Source organism: Diabrotica virgifera, chromosome 5, assembly GCF_917563875.1.
Source record: "Diabrotica virgifera virgifera chromosome 5, PGI_DIABVI_V3a".
Lineage (NCBI taxonomy): Eukaryota > Metazoa > Arthropoda > Insecta > Coleoptera > Chrysomelidae > Diabrotica > Diabrotica virgifera.
This window is the reverse complement of record NC_065447.1, coordinates 141,009,301-141,032,983: the sequence shown is the minus strand read 5'-3', so window position 1 is coordinate 141,032,983 and position 23,683 is coordinate 141,009,301. Positions and strand designations below refer to the sequence as shown.

Sequence of the window (23,683 nt, the reverse complement as noted above, 5' to 3'; positions counted from 1 at the left end):
AGAAAATAAGCCTTTTTATTCCACAATGTATATACCTAAATGTCAAGAAAGAAGTCATAATGAGAAATTAAAAAAAAATCATTAAAAATATCAAAAATTATTAAAAGTATAAAATCTTGAAAAAACATAACTTGTTTAAAAAGAACCGTATAACCTTACACAATAGACCCTTTTAAAAGTAATTGACTTCTCTTTCTTATAAATGTACCATTAAATATACCTAGAAATACGTAGAAAAAAGTTACAGAACAATGTATGCGAAATAATGGGGAAAATGGCCCAAAAATGCTGAGAGCTGCGAATTTTGAAAAATCCTATTTCGGAAACTATAAACTCTAGAGACTTTTACCAAACTCTATTTTAAAGAAGAAGGATGGAAGTTATTTTTCGCTGAACCAATGCCTATACCTATATCCATGTGGAAAAAAGTTATGGGGCAAAAAACACAATTGCTTTCTCTCGCGTTTTTTTCTTGCCTTTCTTTTGAATATATTTTTGTAAAAAAAATATTTTTGACTTTAAAATATGATATTCCGATAGGAAATTTAACCTGGAATAATTTTCTGTTTGTACCAAAAGTGCATAGAACTCACCCTAATTCACCCTGTGCCTAGGGACTAATTCACCCTTTTCTCAAAATCGCACCCATTTAAATGGTAGCACTCCGCGGTTTTTCAAATTTAGAGGTTCACTGACCATATGAGATAATAAGATCCCGTTAACGTTGTAGTTCCTTTTAGCTCTCTTATTTTGAACATAATCAATAGCCTATAGTCTATAGTGTTATTTTATTATGTTATGATTAAACAGATCGATGCAGATCGACCTTATATTGGATCCGTTACTATATTCTAAAATAAAAGCTTGGTAATCTACTTAAGTTGGAACATAATGGAAAACTTTTCTATTAATAATTTTACGAAAAAAACCTTATTCTTCATAAAAAGTTCTGCATGGTCTCAAAATGGCTACCCAACATCGTTTTTATTTATTTCATATATGATAACTCTGTTATTATTACTTTTACGTAAAATAGTTATTCTTTATAAAAAGAAAAAAAAATTTAAAAAATACGAGATTTTTTGTAAAAAATACATTTAAAATACCCTAAATAAGGGTTACATTAAATTACAAAACGTTTTCGGATTAAGAAATCCATCATGAGTGTTACTAAAAGCCAAAAAATAATAGCATGCCTGACTCACCAAAATGTTTTGGGTAAAAACCTTTTAAATGTTTACAGTTGTTTTATATTACATATTAATTCTTCTTAAAGTTCCCTCTCCCATCGGAGGTTGGATATGATAATGGCTATGGTCACTTTGTTGGCTGCTTCTCTGAACAGTTCTAATAAACTACAGTTAAACCATTCTCTAAGGTTCCTCGGCCAGGAGATGCGTCTTCTTCCTATGCTTCTTCTTCTTTGGATCCTTCCTTGCATAATAATTCTCAGCAACTCATATTTTTCTCCTCTGGTAATGTGACCCAAACATTCCAGTTTTCTAGTTTTTATACTGTTCATAATTTCTAACTCCTTATTTAAACGTCGTAGCACTTCAACATTGGTAATCCTTTGAACCCACTGAATTTTCATGTTCTTCTGTAACACCACATTTCGAACGCTTCTATTATTTTTATGTGTTGTCTCTTCAATGTCAAAGCTTCCATTCCGTATAGTAATATAGAAAATATGTATCATCTTAGAGCCCTCAATATGAGAGACAACTGAAGGTCTTTGTAAGCAGTGTCTTCATTTTTATAAATGGATGCCTTGCAGTTTCAATTCGGACTTTAATTTCTTTGCTTTGGTTATTTTTGTCATCAACCTAGGTTCCAAGATATTTGTATGTCTTTACTTTTTCTATTTGGGTTTGCTCTATTATTAACCTTTCATTTCCATGTTGTGTTTTTGAGGCAATCATAAATTTAGTTTTTTTTCTTGTTTATTTTTAGTCCGTATAGAATGCAATAATCGGTAATTCTATTAAGCAATGCTTGTAGCGATTCCAGGGTGTCTGCCATTATAACGGTGTTATCAGCGAATCTTATATTATTAACTATTCTTCCGTTTATAGAGATTCCATCACTTAGCTCCGCTATCGCTTCCTGAAATATGGCTGCACTGTACACGTTAAACAGTAGCGGCGACAGAACACAACCCTGTGTTACTCCTCTCTTTATATCAATATTCTCGGATTCTTGTTTTTCTATCTTTATATCGGCATTTTGATTCCAATCAGATTGATGATAATATAATTCGTAAATCTCGTCTGTCTATATCTTTGTTTTTCAATAATTCTATTAGTTTTTCATGTCGGAGACTATCGAACGCTTTTTCGAGGTCAATGAAACAGGAATAAATATCCAGGTTCATATCTAAGCATCTTTGAGAGAGGACATTAAACGCAAACAATGCCTCTCTTGTTCCAAGTCCTTTGCGGAACCCAAATTGGGTATCATCCATATCATCTTCTAGCTTTCTGTATAATCTTCCATGAATCACCTTTAGAAATATTTTGTGGGTATGGCTTATTAGTGATATTGTCCTATAGTCCGAATAATCTTTGGCATATATTGTTTTTGGTATTGTTACAAAGGTGGACATCAACCATTCCTGAGGGATTTTTCCGGTTTAATATACTTCATTAAACAGATCCAGTAGTACAGGCCGAGTTTCATCGTCTAGATATTTCATTAATTCCGCAGGTATTTCGTCTGGACCTACAGTTTTTCCGTTTTTTGCGTTTCGTATTGCTTGTTCGATTTCCTCCATTATGATCTCTGGTCCCGTTTCGCTGTCGATTTCTTCCGGTTCTTGTCTATTATCCTCAAACAGATCTGTTATGTATGTCTTCCACTTTTTTAACTTCTCTTTGACTTCTATAATAATGTTTCCAAAAATGTCTTTAAGAAGGCTATCTTTCTTTTTTCGCTGTGTATTTGTGATTTGCTTTATTTTCTTATGCATGTTAAAACTATCATACTTTTTAAAATATTCTTCTATTTCACTGCATCGATTTGCCAGCCAGGTGGATTTGGCCTCTTTTATTTTCTTTCCTATTAATCTCTGTATTTCCTTGTATTTTCATTCATTCATTCATTCATTAGCTGTAGTCATCCATCTCTGTTTTTCCTTAATTTTGTCTGTAATATCTTCTTTCCTACCTTTACTAACGTTTCTTGTATCATGTTCCATTTGTCATTAATATCTGTTGTTTTGTCACGTCTTGTTTGATTTTCTTTAAGTTATCATTTATTTTTGTTTTAAACTCTGACCTATAGGTTTCTTCTGTTATCTTTGAGATACATTATTAATAAAAATACTCAATGATGTTGCATTTTTCAATGAAAATTAATAATATAAAAGTTATCATATATATAAAAATAAATAAAAATGATATTGGGTATCCATAATTTGAGAAAAATGATTGAGGCTGAGGGCAATTAAGTTAATCAAGGAGTATTCAGTCAAATTTACAGCAGGGCCACTAAATATTTCCAAAAAGTTTTCAGGATAATATACGAGCTTACGACTGCACATCGTAGGCACAAGAAGCATTTGAGTCTTAGAAGTTTAATAGAAGAGGGTTTTGTTGGTTCTCACTAGAAGTTGACAAGACAGCGTTGTACGTCATTTGAAAAACAGAACGTTATCTAAAGAAGCCGACCTATACAGCAAGATTTATATATTTTTAACTCAAGAGTGCTTACCTGTTAACAAAATTGTAAGTAAAACTGGCGCAAAATAGTTTATCTGCATTAATAACTGTAAACCATCCTCAGTATATTTATGATTGAGACCACCACTACCAGCGTTGTTAACTAGAATATCCAATCTTTCTTCATTTTCATTAATATCTTTTGCAAAGTTTCTAACAGATTCCAATGAAGTTAGATTAAGTGACTTGACAACAACATTCTTATTTTCGGTTTGACATATAATGCGATCTTTAGCTTCTTCGGCTTTTTCTAGGTCCCTACATGCTAAAATGACTTTAGCTCCTCTTGTAGCGAAGTTAAGAGCGGTTTCATATCCAATTCCTTAAAAATATTCAGATTGTAATAAAGAATATAATATAGGATATATTGTATTTTATGTTACCGACCAAACCCGAATTGGCATAGACCAAACTGGTTTGTACTAAACGAAATAGGATAAACTAAACTTTTGTGCATAGAAATCGGCCCACTTAAAAATTTGGTCAGTTTTGATGTCTTGTATTCCCTAAACCTGTTGGTCGATTTAAGTGATTTTTTAATATGTTATAGCCTCATTCTTTCATTTATCGCTGTAATAATATTGTTGCTAAACAGGTAAATTTTTATTGTATACCGGGTGTACGAATCAAACTGTGTTTTTTTCTCAAAGTTCGCATTACCCTGTGGAATATTCTAGCATTTATAAAATACTGAAATTAAAACCCAACTATAGCCTCAGGTTTTCGTAACATTCTGTTTTTTGATTCATTCGTTTATTTTGGATAATAATACGGTGTTTCTAAATAAGTAAGGCAAACTTTAAGGGGTATTTCTATATGAAAAAATAATGACAGTTTGCTTTATAAACGTATGTTTGCAAATGTTTCGTTTCCGAGATACAGGATGTTGAATTTTTTCTTACAAACTTTTTTTTATTTATTGCTTTAAAACCAGTTGAGATATGCAAATGGAATTTGGCAGGTTTTAAGAGATAGTTATTGCAAATTTTTTGACATAAAATTAAGAATTTAATATTCACCATTAGCGCGCATACGGGTAATATGACCGATCGTAGTACCCGTATGGACACTAATGGTGAATATAAAATTCTAATTTTATGTTAAAAATGTGCAATAACTACGTCTTAAAACCCTCCAAATTTCATTTGCATATCTCAACCGGTTTTAGAGCAATAAATAAATCGTCAGTTTGTAAGAAAAAATTCAACATCCTGTATCTCGGAAATGAAACATTTGCAAACATACGTTTATAAAGCAAACTGTGATTATTTTTTCACGCAGAATTACTCTTATAGTTTGTCCCACTTATTTAGAAACACCGTGTATTGATGAAGAACATGTCTAGTAGTTGTTAAAGTACCTAACTTCTTTATTATCCAACATAAACGAATGAATAAAAAAACAGAATGTTAAGAAAACCTGAGGCTATAGTTGGGTTTTAATTTTAGTATTTTATAAATGCTAGAATATTCCACAGGGTCATGCGAACTTTGAGAAAAAAACACAGTTTGATTCGTACACCCGGTATACAATAAAAATTTACCTGTTTAGTAACAATATTATTACAGCGATATTGTGAAATGACCAGGCTATAGCATATTAAAAAAATCACTTAAATCGGCCAACAGGTTTAGGAAATACGAGACATCAAAGATGACCAAATTTTTAAGTGGGCCGATTTCTATGCACGTAAGTTTAGTTTAGCCTAGATCAAACTAGTTTATCCTGATATACAGACACTGCAGGATAAACTAGTACGGTCTAGGATAAACAGTAGGTATAGTATACCTGCAAAGCCAAAATAAATATATAAACAGAATAAAATATTGTGTAATTGGAAAATAATTATTTTTATTAAAAAGGATAATGATTCGTCGTTAAAACTGTAGGGGAGGAAAGTATGCTAAATTTGCAGTCACTCGAGCGCTTTGGGGACCTATTGGGTTGTGATTAGTAGGTCCTATAACCAAAAAAAGTTAAGTAAAATTTTCCATTTTGGTGGGGACTCTCCATCTTTTAATTCAATTTTCCATTTCAAACAATCGTTTTTTCGATTATAGATAGCGCCATCTATCCATAATTCGAAAAAATGTTTCGAATAAAAGTTGCTTATTTTTACGTAACGAATCCAAATATGCAATAAAAATTTTGGGGCTCCTATTTAAGATTTTAAACTAACCCCCCAACCCACTTCCGGCGGGGGTCGGGTTTGATACCATTCGATAGATTTTTCAAAAATATTGTATAAGTGTATTCTGTAGTTTTCCGACCTGATGTTTGTTTTGCGAAATATCGCGGGATTTGTATTTAAAATTTTTAATTTACCCCCACCCCTCTCCGCGAGGGTCATATTTGGTACCATTCGATAGATTTTTGAAAAATATTGAACACGTAGTATTTAGTTTTTTGATCTGACGTTCATTTCGCGAAATATTCGCTTTTTTGTGAAACTTCTTGACTCACCCACTCCCTTACTCGCCCAATTCGTCAGATTTTTGAAATGTACATTTTTTGCATCTACTTAACTTACCTTGTCTTAATCTGACAATTTCGAGTATTTTTAAGGATAGATTTTTTTTCGGGCCCCCCTTAACGAACGCCTGTGTTAAGAGCCAATATATGGTAGAGGTACATATGCAGGGTACCAAGTTTCTTCCCATATGATAATCTGACGCGCTCGAGTAACTGCAAAAATCCCCGCTTGGGCTCCCTTACCATAATGGACAATTGGTAATACAAACAATCATATTATAAAAAATATTCAGTGTTTTTTTTTTAAAGCAATAATAATTATACCTTAATTATAAAAATTATTAATTATTTTTAAATAGAGTGGGCGACACTTAGGGCCTGTTTTCATTTAGGCGGTTTGCCACCGGTTGACGCCGCGGTTAGCCGACGTTTGCATCGTACTAGTGATGTAACGAATATTCGTATTCGCATTCGCATTGGCGAATATTCGCATATTTTTGCATATTCGCATTTGCATCCGCATGCGCGAAATTTGTGCGAATGTTTTGCGAATATGAAAACCAGAAAAAAAAAATTTTAAGATATTATTAGGTTAATAAAATCAAAATCTAGTCACTTCTTATCTTTTTTTGTTAAGAAAAGGTAACTGAACCTCAAACATGCAGCTACTCTCAAATGTAAATATGCAGGACACAACAGCAGACAAAGAGATGGAAGATGGAATGAAGCGATAACTCACTTGAGACTACAAAAGAGGAAGGGGCAGACCACAGACGAGATGGTCGGATGAACTAAAAAGATACGCAGGGGCCAGATCTACAGCATTAGCACTGAACCGAGAAGAGTGCAAAAATAAGGGGGAGGCCTCCGTTCAACTTTGGACAAATGAAGGACAATAGATAGATAGAACTTAACCTTGTATAATCACATTATCAGCCTTCACTTTTTTTATTATTTGGTATTATGTAATATAGCTTAAGATTCAGATTTACACTAAATATCAATTAACTTTTCATTATAAATTTAGGAAACATTACAAAAATAGAAACAAATTAAAAAAAACTGAATATTCGCATTCGCATCCGCATTCGCGAATGTCGGTAGCAAATATTCGCATTCGCATTCGTATTCGCGAATGTTCGTATTCGCATTCGCATATTTTTGCATATTCGAATTTGCATCCGCACTCGCGGAATTTGTGCGAATGTTTTGCGAATATGAAAACCAGAAAAAAAATCATTTTAAGATATTATTAGGTTAATAAAATCAAAATCTATTCACTTCTTATCTTTTTTTTATTAAGAAAAGGTAACTTAACCTCAAACATGCAGCTACTCTCAAATGGAAATATGCAGGACACAACAGCAGACAAAGAGATGGAAGATGGAATGAAGCGATAACTCACTTGAGACCTTGGGACTACAAAAGAGGAAGGGGCAGACCACAGACGAGATGGTCGGATGAGCTAAAAAGATACGCAGGGGCCAGATCGACAGCATTAGCACTGAACCGAGAAGAGTGGAAAATTAAGGGGGAGGCCTACGTTCAACTTCGGACAAATGAAGGGCAATAGATGGATAGAACTTAAGCTTGTATAATCACATTATCAGCCTTTACTTTTTTTATTATTTGGTATTATGTAATAAAGCTTAAGATTCAGATTTACACTAAATATCAATTAACTTTTCATTTTAAATTTAGGAAACATTACAAAAATAAAAAAAAATTAAAAAAAAACTGAATATTCGCATTCGCATCCGCATTCGCGAATGTCGGTAGCAGATATTCACATTCGCATTCGTATTCGCGAATGTTCAAAAAATACATTCGTTACATCACTACATCGTACACATGAGAGCGATTGACTCGCGGTCTCATTCCTCCCCTAGTAAACTTACAACTGCCGCACTGCCGCGGTTTGACGACAGATCGGTTTCGGTTGAATATACATACTTGGATCTACAGACCCAGCGCGTCTCGTAAATTGCACGGCTTCGCGCAATCGTACTTGAGACACGTCAGGTGTTTAAAAATTTGATATTATGTGGTGTGAATTTTTAAAACTTTTAAGTGTGGTTTTTGACCGTTGTGAGAAATTATTTATTTAGTTTTGTGTTTAACTCTTGTTTTATTTTTAAAGTGTTCTTTTTGTTGTAAGTAGAAAATGAAACGTTGTAGTGTAACATAAACTTTTCGAAATCTACTAACTTGACGGCACATGTAAAAAGAAAACATCCAAGTGATATCATATTTTATACAGGGTGTTTGGTAAAGAATGGGCCATAACTTAACCGTAGATTTCTAAGCTTAAAATAGGTGGATTTAAGCTAACTTACCTTAGCATAAAAGTTGATAATAACCGAAATACAGGGTGTCAAAATTAAAATTTTATTTTATTTATTCTTGAATATTTCCCCAAAGGCATGGGATAACAACACGAAATTTGGTAAGCGGGTGTTTTTTGGGATGAGAAATCTAAATTCGCCACCAAAACTGATGTATGACCCAGAGGGCGCCACATATACGTCTTTCAGCGCTCATTTAATACGTTCAACTTTTATCCCCTACTCTATATACTTTTTGAATAAAAACTTTTGTTCACTCAATATTTTTACTTAAAAAAGGTATACTACATTCATCGCACTAATAAACTCAACTACTGTTTTCGAGATAAACGCATTTTAAATCTGCGATACAACATAATTTTTGCATAATAGTGGAGTCAATGAAGGTTTTCACCTCCGATTTCGTTGAACCTCCATCGATTTTCATGAAAATTGGTAAGTATGTAGAGGATACCTCAAGAAACAAAGGGACATGGTGCCAACTTGCGCTTTTACCCTGGGGGGGGGGTTGCCACCCCTTCTCGGGGGTGGAAATTATTTTATTAAAAATAATACCACTAATCGATAGAGGGACAAATTATAAGTAAAATTTGTTATATAAAGTTATTTCAATAAATCAATAGTTTTTGAGTTATTAAAGATCAAAAATTTTGATTTTTCCTGAAAAAAATCCATGTTTTAAAGCAGTTTTTCATAAATAACTCAAAAACCATAAGTTTCTTCAAAAAAGTTGTTATTACCAAAATCGAAGAAAATATAAAAATAAATAAGCTCCTTATTCGAAAAATCCTTTATTACATCTACAAAGTGAGTTATATGCAATTGAATGTATATTTTTTTTCCGCGAGTACTCAAATCTTAGTATTCAATCTTAAATAACAGGAAAACGATTCACTTTGTTCAATATAGATATCAAACATTTTAATAAAGTACTTAAAGGTAACTATCAAAAAGCTATATAAGAAGTCGATAGCATCAAAATTAAGCAAGTTATGATGGAAATAAGAGGACCCTTTCAGATTTTTTAGGGAAGAATGAAAAATGAAACATACGTCATTTCCACAAAAATTAAAAGTTATAGTAACCCATTTAAAACTTTATTTATTCTAACATGAGTAATAACTTCAACAACTTTGACCGGTTTAGAATGCATATTTTTGAAAAAAAATACGATTAAAAAAAAATTAGAATTTTTCAAATTTTCGTGAATTTCATTTTCTTTTGATAATAACTCCAAAAATACTCGATAGACTTAAAAAATGGTACAGAAAAAAATTTTAGTTCTAACTTTATTTAAGCTTTTTCTTTTTTTAATATTTTTTTACGACAAAAAATAACCGAGATAGAAACATTTAAAACCTAAATTTTACTGCGAGAACCATGTAACCGGGGCCCTTTCACCTTGTATTTAAAAAAAAATAAAGGATTTAGAAAATTATGTTTAATACATTGTTATAGAACTTTTACTTAGCTTTGTAACGGTTTTTGGATAAATCTCATGTTTCAAAATTTAACGGAGTTAGTTTAAAAAAACCAATAACATTTTCTTCGAAAAAATTTTATAGCGGAGATTTCGTATGTATACAGGTTGTGGGAAGTCCAATTAGTCGTTTGTTGTAGGAGATACGAAAAAAGTTTATTTAGGTGAGATTGGGGCATACATAATATCAGAATTTAAATACATTTCCAAATATACAGGGCCACCCATATTGACAGGGTGAAACAAAATTATCTTTTGTTTACTGGAACACCCTGTATATTTTTACATTTTTGGATTCTCCTCTATGTTTTATTTCTTAAAATATCAGGTTTTGTGATGTTATACGAAGTAGTTTAAAAGATAATTACCTTTTTATTTTTAAATTTCATAGCAGTATTCACCCCCTGTATAATTCTAGTGATTTGACATCAGAAAATCAATTTATATGCAAGTGATTTTTAATATAATCTATTATTGTTAGAAATTATTAATCTAGCAAAACGTTTAATTTTAGCTAATACAGGGTTGGTCGAAACTGAATGAGTGTTTTCTCAAAGTTTGAGAGTATGAGTTTTCTCAAACGGAGCAGCCTGTAATGCCTGTAATGAGCATTGTAATGAAATGCTATTGTATGTCACTTTATTATTTCCCACCCTGCCAGTGAGAACTGAATTTATTTTTGAAATCCCTAACTTTATGTCTTTAATTATTTTAAATATGCTAAACGATTAAAAACAATCAAATTAAATTGAAATGAATAACCAGTGTATATCTTCCACATTTACTTCATATTTAACGTAGCCTGTACCATAACATTGCACAGATTATTATCCCTGTATAGCAACGATATACCATGAATGTGAATTCATACTTGAGAAATGTCCTATATCCACTCTCACAAAAAAGGGATTCCTCAAACATAATGTATATGCAGACAAAATCAGCCAAAGTGATTTGCGATATCTAATTAAAGGCCCTACCAAATTGGTTTTGTTGAATATAGCATGGAAGCACGACGATACTTTAGTGATGAGCGTATTTTTCGTAGTAGCTATAGTATGTTGTTTTATATTATGTATTACCTATATTAAATTAGTTTTAGTATGTTTCGTTTATCTAAAAAAATATAAAACAAACAAAAATTCTGTTTTTCTTGTAGTTGTTTTTTCGTATAGATATTGTTTTATATTGTAGTAAATTGAATTTAGTTTTAGTATGTTCCGTTTGTTTGTAGAATTATATTTAATTAGATTTGCTTTAATTACTAAAATAAATAAATTTTCAATTATATTTTATGTATTTGTGGAAAAGGAAACCTAGCATTAGCGGTTACATTTCTATAACGGCCAATTGTTTTCTATTTTTAGTGGCCGTTATTGTCAGGTTTTACTGTACCAATAATATTTTATTAAATTATGAAATATTATTTAAATAAAAAATTTAGAAACTTGATAAAAGAAAATTTGCTTAGAATTTACTCCTCTATCTAATTATGGGGTTATTTTTAATAAAATAGTGTTCACCCATTAGAAAGGGTAACATCCACCCCAGGATAAAAGTGCAAGTTGGTACCACATCATTTTTGTTTCTTGAGGTATCCTCTAACTACTTACCAATTTTCATGAAAATTGATGGAGGTTCAACGAAATCAGGGGTGAAAACCTTCAGTGACTGCTTTTTGGAAATATAAAAGATTAATTTTTTTCGTGATTTTCGATTTGCTAATTTTCTGATTTTTGGTTGCTATAAGGTTTAAAAAATTAATAAAAATTATAAATCATGCACATAAATGTAAAAAAATATTTATTTTACTTAATTAAACGAGATTGTTTGAGCCAGAATGCTGAAATCTGCATTTTTATCATTAAAAAAAAAGGGAGATTTCACCCCTAAAATGCAGAAAGCGCAACTTGGTGCCATATCACTTTTGTTTTTTGAAGTATCCTCTAACTAATCAACAATTTTCATGAAAATCGATGAAGGTTCAAAGAAATCGTGGGTGAAAACATTCAGTAAATACACTTTCAGAAATATAGAAGAATAAGGTTTTCGTGATTTTCGACTTGTTAATTTTCGGATTTTTGTTTGCTATAAGGTTTGAAAAATTAAAAAAAAATGTAATTCATGCACATAAATATAAAAAAAATATTTATTTTTCTTAATTAAACGAGATTACTTGCGCCATAATACGGAAATATGCATTTTTCACAATTTAAAAATTAGGGGTGTATTACACCCCTAAAATGCAAAAGCGCAAGTTGATGATATATATCTTTTATTTCTTGAGGTATCCTATAACTACTTACCGATTTTCATGAAAATCGATGATGGTTCAACAAAATAGGAAGTGAAAACTTACAGTGACTGCACTTTCAGAAATCTAAAAAATAATTTTTAAAAAGCGGTGTATTTCACCCTTAAAATGCAAAAAGCGCAAGTTGGCTCTATGTCACCTTTGTTCCTTGAGGTATCCTTTAACCACTCACCAATTTTTATGAAAATCGATGGAGGTTCAACGAAATCTGAATGCTTGTGCATTTGCAGTACCTAGGCAGCGTTTAAAATTTAAATTTCAGTTCAATATTTAAAAAAATGTGAACCTTCAACCTATTTGATTGTGCAAAATTTTAAATCTGTATTTATTTTGATAGCCCAAATATCTTCATCTTAAATGTGACACACTGTATCTATATACACTCACGGACAAAAATATTGCATATTTTGAAATTAACCTGTGAAATAAAATTTTTTGTGCTGCCCCCAGTGTCATAGAAATAGGATTTATTTTCCGAATGCGATGCGTTTTAATGTATCATATAAATGGTATAATCGGATTTAATATGAACTATACGATGGCCAATATAATTTTTAAACTGAATATCATCAAGGTAAGTATTCACTATTCTACCGACATGAAAACCTGCGTCATGGTGCATTAACACGAATTTGTTATCCAATATGGCTGGCAACTGACAAAACATTATCATCTAAAATATTTTCAATGTACATATCAGCTGTTATTCATCCAATCACCTCCACAAGTTCGGTATCTTCTTTCCAAGAAGTACCACTCCATATGGTCTAAGAGCTAGCGACGTTTTCGAGAAAGTATTTTAAGACAGCTGATTCTTTAATATATTGTTCCCTATGCTTCCTCGAACACCCTACCGGCCATCTGGCTGCTGATACAGGTTGCGTTCCAGCACACCTGTACAGGTAAATACAAAATCATGGTGATTGATTAGTGTGATAAAGCTTAGTAGATCCGCTATAGTAATAGATAGCAATAAAAGGTAATAACAAAAATTGTAGCCAACTTTGAGCTTCACATTACAAAATTAGTTAGAATGTTACAGGGTGTTCGATAACATAGTGGTAGAATAAACTTATGTCTTTTTTTATTAGAACACCCTATATTTTATTTTATATTCGAAATCTTCTTTTCTTACCCATCACAAAAATATAAAGCTTTGTTATGTTATTATCTTATTGTGTTATTTACAAAGATATAACCAATGTTCTATCAAAATCGTAATAAGTTCAGCTCCCTGTATAAATAAAAATAAACACAACAGCAATGGTTTATTGGTGCCATATTTTTTTGTTGATTGTCAAAATTTCTAAAAATGGTTGATATTGCTAATTTTCTTTATATCTAATACAGACTGAGTGGAATCGCAAGTACATTATTTTCTCAGTAATTTTAAATAGAATACCCTAATTAATAACTTGCTTTGAAAAATGAAAATATCTCGAAAACTAACAAATTTAGACATAGGGAATATTATACAAAAATTAAAGTACGGTAATGGTACTTTTCGAAAATGATATAAAATACACTACAGTACTTTTAAATAGAACAATTGTTGTCCTAAGGCCGTATCCATAGGACTCTACATCCAACCTTTGGATTTCACTATGTTTTTACACACATATAAGACTTTTAGTCTATTTTTAAAAGGTCTTTTGTATTTTTGGGTGGCTCACCATGTTCTTCTAACACTGATGATGCTCTTGTTACAGAGCGAAAACGTTTTGTTTCTATGTTTGTAGTCCTATATGGGCTTTTTAAACTAATACAACTTTTACCAGGAAAAAATTTTTTTATTAAATTTTACTTAATAATTTACTATTCCAATTGGAAAATAAGACACAATATAAGTTGAAAAACATTTAAAATAATTTATTGACATTTCGGAGGTCGTTACCGAAATACAAAATATTAATAAATTAAACAAATTTTATTGCTTAGTAAATAAAATGCTTCTATATTAATTTAATGTGACTTATTCATATAGACAATTCAACAATGATACATCAAACAAATGAAATAGAGAATGTGGAAAAATCCCCTTACGAATAACTCACACATCCACTATTTCTGGCTGGGAAAAATTTTTCGAATAGAATCAAAGATCCAAACACCAGTTCTTAGAAATGTGTTTCGCCCTCTTCAACCTCCGTGGGCTCATCGGTAAAGATGAGAGGTTGAATATCTTTAGACACATTCCATCAAAAAAACAACATCCGAGACATAGACATAACAGGAGCGTAAATCTACGCCCAACCTGAAAATGACAGTCTCAAGTTTTAATTCCCTAATTACTTTAGAGTAAGTAAGATAATGTTTATGAAAAAACAAAAGATGTAGACCTTTGAAACACACTCAGTGATCAAAAGATCCACAGGTACTGGTTTAACGACCACTCGTACGAAATCAAACAAATTTTTTGATGGAATGTGTCTAAAGATATTCAACCTCTCATCTTTACCGATGAGCCCACGGAGGTTGAAGAGGGCGAAACACATTTCTAAGAACTGGTGTTTGGATCTTTGATTCTATTCGAAAAATTTTTCCCAGTCAGAAATAGTGGATGTGTGAGTTATTCGTAAGGGGATTTTTCCACATTCTCTATTTCATTTGTTTGATTTCGTACGAGTGGTCGTTAAACCAGTACCTGTGGATCTTTTGATCACTGAGTGTGTTTCAAAGGTCTACATCTTTTGTTTTTTTTTGCAATGCAACAATGATACATATTGCTAATATTTATGAGTTGCGTTCCTGGGAGGACCTTATTGAAAGATAGTTCAATCGATTGCATAAAATCAACTTTAATTTAAGAATATCCGTTACAAAAATTATAGCATGTGATTTGTCTTTAAAAAGACAACCACATGCAATGGTGACAGTAAAATTCTCGTGTTACTGATTCCATAGTAAATCACGAGGAAGAACCAGGAAAAAACCTCATGATACTATCCCGACATAGTATGTATTTGGTCTTACATTAAGTTTACTCTCAAAACTCACACAAAATTCCAATTTTATATGTATGTTCTTTTAAGTTATGACTAATATGACTAATACATATGTAGATATATAAATAAGACTAATAATATAAATGATGTACTATGCTTGATATGTTATTGACTTACTAATCGTGGTATTTTCTTTCTGTTGACTTCCTACTGCATTCTACTGAGGAATCTGCGACACAATTGGTTTCATATAGCATAATTAGAGCTGCTTCTTTGATTTTTCTCTTGTTACTATCTGTTTCTGTCAGGACTATACTTGAATCTTTCCACTGAACTCTATGTTCATTGTCCCATACGCGTTGACTTATTTGAGATATTTGTGACGGGTATTCTTAAGTTAAAGTTGATTTCATGTAATCAAATGAACTATCTTTTAGTAAAGTCGTCCCAGGAACGCAACTCATAAATATTGTCATTGTCATTTTTGAGTCTTCTACTTTAAAATGTATAATATATATTTTATATATCTGAATTTCCAGTACGAATGACTCAGATAAAATTAAATTAGAAGAATTTTTTTACTAAGAAACAAAATTTGTTTAATTTATTAATATTTTTTATTTCGATAACGATCTCTGAAGTGGAAGTCGAAATATCAATAAAATTATTTTTCAACTTAAATTGTGGCTTCTCAATTAGAATAGTAAATTGCATAAATAGTAGTAGTATGGTATTATTTGTAAGCCAATCATGAAAGACTTCTTCTTCTTCTTCCTCTTCTTCTTCTTCTTCTTCTTCTTCTTCTTCTTCTTGTTCTTCTTATAATAGGCCTCTTGGCCTGTTCCTTACCGATTTTGAGCTTGTATTCATAGCTGTGATGTTGACTGCCAGCTATCTCGCCACCTTTTAAAGGGCCTTCCTATTGGTCTCTTGCCTGTTGGCTTCGAACCCCTGGCTATACGGGCTATTCTCTCGCTCTCCATTCTCGTCACATGCTGATTCCACTCTCGTCATCTCTGTTTTCCCCACCGTACTATATTTTGTATGTTACAGAGATCTCTTATTCTGTCGTTCGTTATTCTGTCTCTCAGTGTTTTCCCAGTTATTGACCTCAACGTTCTCATTTCTGATGTTCTCAGTATCCTCTTGGTTTCTGCAGTGTCACATCTTGTTTCTATCGCATACGTCATGATCGGTCTTACACATGATTTGTATATGCGTACTTTCCCTTCCAGCCTCATATCTTTATTTCTCCAGATGACATCCCTCAGACATCCTGACACGTAATTAGCTTATTTGCTTGCTTTCGGACGCTCTATTTAACACCTCCATAACTACATATTTTGATTCCCGGATATTGGAATCTCGAGACTTGTTCAATCAGTTCGTTGCTAATTACTAATTTGCATCTTATGGGTTCCCTTGACACTACCAGGGATTTTGTCTTGGCGGTTGATATTTTCATGTTTTAGTTCTTCGCCACTGTATTGAAAGTTTGTGCCATTCGCTGTAGGTTATCCTCGTTATCGGAGATTAAGATTGCGTCGTCAGCATAACAGATGATTTTTGTTTGTTTTTCCGCCATCTTATATTCTTTTCCAGTACCTACCTTTAATGTTTTCTATGATTTTGTCCATGACTAAATTAAAAAGCAATGAGCTCAAGCTATCCCCTTGTCTGATTCCCGAGTTGATTTCTACTTCCGATGTTAGTTAATTCTTGACTTTTATTCTGGTTTTGTTCTTCATATTAATGTCTTTAATTATCCTTATCATCTTGTTGGGCTGATTTTTCTCCTTTAGCAATATTAGCACATCTTCCAATCTTACACAATCGAAGGCCTGAGTCAGATCTATAAAGCACATAAATGCAGGTGTATTATATTCCAGTGCTTTCTCAGCAATTTTTCTGGCTATGAATATGGCGTCTATTGTGGACCTATTTCACCTAATCATGAAAGACTGACGTGGATATTTAAATTTATAGAAATAATGGAAATATGAAACATTTACAAACGAATCTCGTTTTGAAAAAAAAAATGTGATAGTTGATGTGCACGTGTTTTAGATTATTTGTTAGAGTTTATCACGTATTACAGATAATTATTTTTTAATTTCGAGTAAATTCTATTAAGATGAAGTATGCACTTAGTTTCATAGTACGAACAGATTTATTAATTTTAAACATAAATAGAATTAGTCTGATTTTTAGAGAGCAAATTACCTACATTAATATCATAAGAGAGTGAGAAAAAAATCACAACAATGCGACATGTTTCGAAAACTTGTTTCCTGGCAATAGGCACGAGGGCACGGAGGGCTCTAGTGACTATCGCCGATTGGAAACAAAATACTTGTTTTTGAAAACAGATTATTTTTTAATACTGACATATAAAATTCAAGTCTTTTTATACAAATATCCAATGCCATTGATCCCAATTAAATGTGTCACAAATTTTTCAACTTGTCAAAGTGAACAGCACAGTTAAGCAAATATTTAGACGAAAATATTAATAAAATATTAGTAAAAATTATTTATAAATTCAGTTTTATTCATGAAATAATCTTACTGAAGGAAACTCGAGCGCATAAAATTGGCGATTTTTGATCTCGTGACAATTTGGCATTAGATGCAGAACTAAAAGTTTATACAAATTTTCTTAAATGTGACTATGTTGCCAAAACTAGGAAACTGGTTGCAATTAAACAGAAACAATCTACTTAAAATTATTCCCACTATAATAATGTACAGTACAAATTTACCGCTGTAAAAATAATCTGATTAGACAGAATTAAATACGTGATGAAAAATCTTACTACACGATTGTTGAACTTACTACAACATGTTGCTCATTTAACATTACGTTCGAGGTATTCCTACTCTAACTGTATTTAGTATAATTATTGGGATATTAGGTCTGGATCCCGCGTATGAAAAAAAAATTGATTAATAGCAAGCTGAAAATTTGTTAATAGCTTAAGGGTGTCTACTCGGACAAACTTTGATATATGGGAACACTGGAACAGGGGAAGTTTTAATTGTGGAACAGGTTAAAAATTTGGAGTCAGACCACGAAAACGGCACATGTATTTTGTCCGACAGAACAGAATTAAACTCTCTGAACAGCGATTAAATTCTCATGCAAAAATCAGACTGCTATTTATCACAAAATGGGCGGTTTAATGAGTGGAACATGTAGAATATGTCAAATGACAGGAATTATGACAGGTGAAAAATATCAGTCTGATTTTTGCATGAGAGTTTAATCTCTGTTCGGAGAGTTTAAGTCTATTCTGTTGGACAAAATAAATGTGCCGTTTTCGTGGTCTGACCGTTCCAAATTTTTAACCTGTTCCACAATTAAAACTGCCCCTGTTCCAGTGTTCCCATATATCAAAGTTTATCCGACTAGACACCCTTAAGCTATTAACAAATTTTCAGCTTGCTATTAATCAACTTTTTTTTCATACGCGGGATCCAGACCTATATCTAGTTCTAGTTATCGCAGAGTAGTGGCTATCCACGGCACATACCCTAAACTACACTTGAGAGCAAGATAATCGACTCACTCGCTGAATTTTACCGATTTGAGTGATTTTTTTACTATGTTAGCCTTATCATTTATGTAGCCTTATTATTTAAGAAAATCGATGTAAAAATATTGTAGCTAGACAGGTAAATGTCATTTTATACCGGGTGTAACAATCATACTGTGTTTTTTCTTAAAGTTCGGAACATCCTGTGGAATATTCTAGCATATAAAAAATATTTAAATTCAAACTCAATTGCAGCCTTAGGCTTTATTAACATTTTCTTTTTTGATTCATTTGCTTACATATGGTGGATAATAAAAAAGTTAGGTACTTTAACAACTAGCGATGCTGTTCATCAATAAATCCTCATTTTTTGAAAAGTTTAATAAACAAGCCTAAAGTAGGCTATAAGAAATTAGCAATTATTTAATGGATGTCAAATGGTTAGCAGTCAAAAATTGTCTGGTTTGTTGGGAAAATTGGTAGATTTATTTAAAGTTTTAATTAAGTCCGTAGTTTTTTTTTTGGTATTTGGTGGTGGTTTGCATTGGCCATCACATAGTCCAGATCTTAGCTGGATCCACCATTTGCGGGACATAATTTGCAGAAGACTACGGCAGCGTTTGTCACCTCCTAGAACCTTACAAGAGGTAGAAACAGTAGCTCTCGAGATTTGGAATGTTATTGATCAAGACCAAATAATAGCATACCCCATTTGTAATATAAAAGTACATATCTCTTTTATTATCGAACATAAGCGAATTAATCAAAAAACAAGATGTTAATAAAGCCTAAGGCTACAATTGAGTTTTAATTTAAATATTTTATATATGCTAGAATCTTCCACAGGGTGTTCCAAACTTTAAGGAAAAAACACAGTGTGACTGTTACACCCGGTATAAAATGACCTTTACGTGTCTAGCAACAATAATATTATATCGATTTTCTTAAATAATAAGGCTATAACATACTAAAAAAATCACTCAAATTTGACAACAGGTTTAGTAGTGCAGTCACTGAAGGTTTTCACCTCCGATGTCGTTGAATCTCCATCGATTTTAATGAAAATTGGTGAGTAGTTAGAGGATACCTCAAGGAACAAAGGTGACATGATGTTAACTTGCGCTTTTACCCTGGGGGTGGATGCCACCCCTTCTCGGGAATGAAAATTATTTCATTAAAAATAATACCACAAATCGATAGAGGGACAAATTCTACGCAACATTTGTTATATAAAGTTGTTAATATAAATCAATACTTTTTAAATTACTAAAGATCAAAAATTTTATTTTTTTGTAAAAAATGCATGTTTTAAAGCTGTTATTCACGTATAACTCAAAAACTATAAGCTTTTGCAAAAAAGTTAGTATTACCAAAATTAAAGACAATAGGAAATTGAATACAATTCCTATTTAAAGAACTACACTAATGTTAATTCAAAGTGAGTTATGGGTAATTGAAGGTATATTTTTTTCGACGAGTACGCAAATCTAAGTATTCAAGCTTCAATAACGGCAAAACGATGGAGTTTATAAAAAATACCTACAAAACACTTGTCAAAGTACTACTAGGAATACCTATCAATTCCAGAAGAAGTTAATGGCATCAAAGTTAAGCTAGTTATGATGAAAATAAGAGAACCCTTTCGAATGTTTTTGGGAAAAGTGAAAAATAAAACATACGCCATTTCCACAAATATTAAAATTTATAGAAATCCTTAAAAAAATTTCTTTATATTAGCATAAGTAATTATTTTAACAATTTTGACCGGTTTCAATTGCATATTTTTGAAAAAAATGTATAATTTTAAAAAATCAGAATTTTTCAAGTTATCGTAATTTTTATTTTCTTTTAATAATAACTTAAAAAATACTTAATATAAGAAAAAATGACATATAACGAAACTTTAGTTTTCTCTGTATCAAATATTTTAGTTTTTTACTATTTCTGTAAGGTACAAAATAACCGAGATAGAAACGTTTAAATCTTAAATTTTGCTGCGAGAACCATGTAACCGGGACCATTTAACCTTTTATTTTTAAAAAAGTAAGGGGTTTAAAAGATTTTTTCAACATGGTTTAAAAGCCCTAAGTTTCAGCTTTCAAATGGCTTTTAGGTCAATCCGGATATCTCAAAACTAACGGAGTTATTTAAAAAAAAAACATAACATTTTTTGGAAAAATTTTTAAAAGATAAATTTTGAAAAATTTTTGTGGCATAAATTTTAACGCTATTAACTTGTTTGGGGGCTCATTTGATAGATATTTTTAAATACTTTGACAAATGTTTAATAAGTTTATGTTATAAAATGCACCATTTTCCCGTTATTTAAGCTTGAATACTTAGATTTGGGTAGTCGCCGAAAGAAATATATATTCCATTACCTATAACTCACTTTCAGTTAATACTAAAGGGTTTTTCTGGCAAGGAATTTATTTCTTTTTTCATTAACTTCAATTTTGGTAATAATAACTTTTTGTAAAAACTTATAGTTTTTGAGTTACTTATAAAAAATCGGTTAAAACATGCATTTTTCTCAAGAAAAATTAAAATCTTTGATCTTTAATACCTCAAAAAGTTTGGATTTATTTTAATAAAAATAAGAATGTATACCATTTTTATTCAGTTGCAATGCGAAGCCAAAACTGTCTTAACTTTTACTTAGATCAGAGAGTGCAGCCAGCACTCTTATCGACGATTTCACCTCTTGTTAGAGGTTCATCAGAGACTGCATAGGCTGCTTTCTCTGGTCCAGGTAAAAATTTTCGACATATTAATCTCCCATTGCAACTGACGAGAAGGTAGTAGGTGCGTAGCGGCATCTGCTAAATAAAATACTAAGTTTTTCAACCTAATAAAAATATTTGTAAATTAAATATTTTTAAAAGATTTTTAATTGAAAAATTAGTATTACTCCTTAATATAAAAATATTAGTATTATTCCTAGAGAGTAACTAGGTCCATTTTCCGTTGGAACTTTACCACGCTGCAGACGGGGGTTGTGAATTGCATAGTGTAGAATTCCTTCCCTTTTTTCTTCATTGCAGCATCCATTTGGCTTGCATATTGTAGAAGCCTTGGAGGTGTCACCAGCAAAATGGGCCAACAAGTCTTTTAATTAAAAATCTTTTAAAAATATTTAATTTACAAATATTTTTATTAGGTTGAAGAACTTAGTCTTTTATTTCAATAACTTTATATAACAAATTTTGCTTAGAGTAAGTCCATCTATCGAATTATGGGGTTATTTTTAATAAAATAATTTTCACCCACGAGAAGGGGTAGTATCCACCCCAGGGTAAAAGCGCAAGTTGGCACCATGTCACCTTTGTTCCTTGAGATATCCTCTAACCACTTACCAATTTTCATGGAAATCGATGAAGGTTCAACGAAATCGGAGGTAATAGCTCACATCTACCTTCAGTGACTCCACTATAGGAAATTAGAGACTTCTAACGTGTACAATTCAGCAAGTGAGTCGATTATTTTGCTCTCAAGTGTAGAACTTATGGTAATTACTATAACAACTTTATTTCAAAATCAGCTAAGATGTTTATACTAATTTAATGGAAAGTGCACAAAGACGTTCTGTAATATATTGTCGACTAGTTTGTATTAAAATGCTCCATCATTTTACAGAGATCTAGTTGACAAGAACAACAAATATCTGTGGAGTCAATGGTAGTATTCAAAAAGTGTTTGCTCCCTACAATCTAGTGACTCGCAGGCATGTAAAGTATGATTGACTATTTCAAGTTCTGCGCTGCGAAATTTTCATAAAACACTCTCATTTTTATGCCGGATTTCCTGAATTAAATTATGGTCAGTAAAAAAGCATTTTATTATTCCGAACTGATTCTTGCTTGTTTTCGGCAATATTTTAGACCTATCATCTCAATTGTCCTATTTCAGACCTATTGTCTCAATTTTTTTTTCCAAAATACATGCTGCCCTGGTCTTAACTATGCATATTTACCCAGTGGTAGTTATGTTTTGTTAAGATTAAGGCTCTTATTCAGTCACAAATCAAGCAAAGTCACACTGTTATGCTCCGCCAGTATTTCGAGTTATTTATTACATTCCCGCAATAGCCTAGAGTCCTAGAGATTATCTTACAGTTCCTGAGAGAGTTTATAGCTGCTTGACTATCTGCGGATATAAAGGTTCAAATTATGGAATAAATTCATATTTTTCGAAAATCGGCCACTTTCGAGAAAAATCCCGAAGCAGATCGATTTTTATTTTTAAATTATGATTTTTTGACATATACAGGGTGAGGCAAATAAAGGGCCTATTAGAAATATCTCGAGAACTAAAGGCAACAGAATCATGAAAACTGAAATAAAGGGGTTTTGAAGGATGATCTATTAAATGAAAATATTTTCATCTCTTTGCAACTTCCGATTATACCGGAAGTTGCTTATAACTTCGTTTTTTTAAATGGAACATCCTGTATATTTTTACATTTTTGGATTCTCTTCAATGTCTTCTTTCTTAAAATATGAGGTTTTGTAATATTATACAGGGTATTTTAAAAGATAATTACGTTTTTTTATTAATTTCGTAGCAAAATAAACACCCTGTAGAATTGTAGTAGTTTGACATCTAAAACTCTCCTTACGTTCAAATGATTTTTAATATACTCTACTATTGTTAAGAATCATTAGTATAGCTAAATTTTTAATTTTAGTATACAGGGTTGGTCGAAACTCGGACTGAGTATTTTCTGAGTTTTCTTAAATGGAACACCCTTTATTTTAGTATTGTAATGAAATGATATTTTATGGTACTTTTTCATTTCTTAAGCATTCCCTATACCTAACTGCTTTAATTTGTGCTTAATTGTTAATCGCACCAACAATCTTAACTAAGTAG

At 31.7% G+C, this 23,683-nt stretch overlaps 1 protein-coding gene across 1 annotated transcript in view; it reads right to left on the bottom strand.

Annotated features, from left to right (window-relative positions):
• LOC126885166 (retinol dehydrogenase 11-like) overlaps positions 1 to 23,683 on the bottom strand; it is a 75,004-nt gene that overhangs the window by 26,213 nt on the left and 25,108 nt on the right. The window contains exon 2 of the mRNA XM_050651587.1: positions 3,712 to 4,041. Coding sequence (XP_050507544.1) covers positions 3,712 to 4,041 — 330 coding nt within the window. The remainder of the gene's footprint in view (positions 1 to 3,711; positions 4,042 to 23,683) is intronic.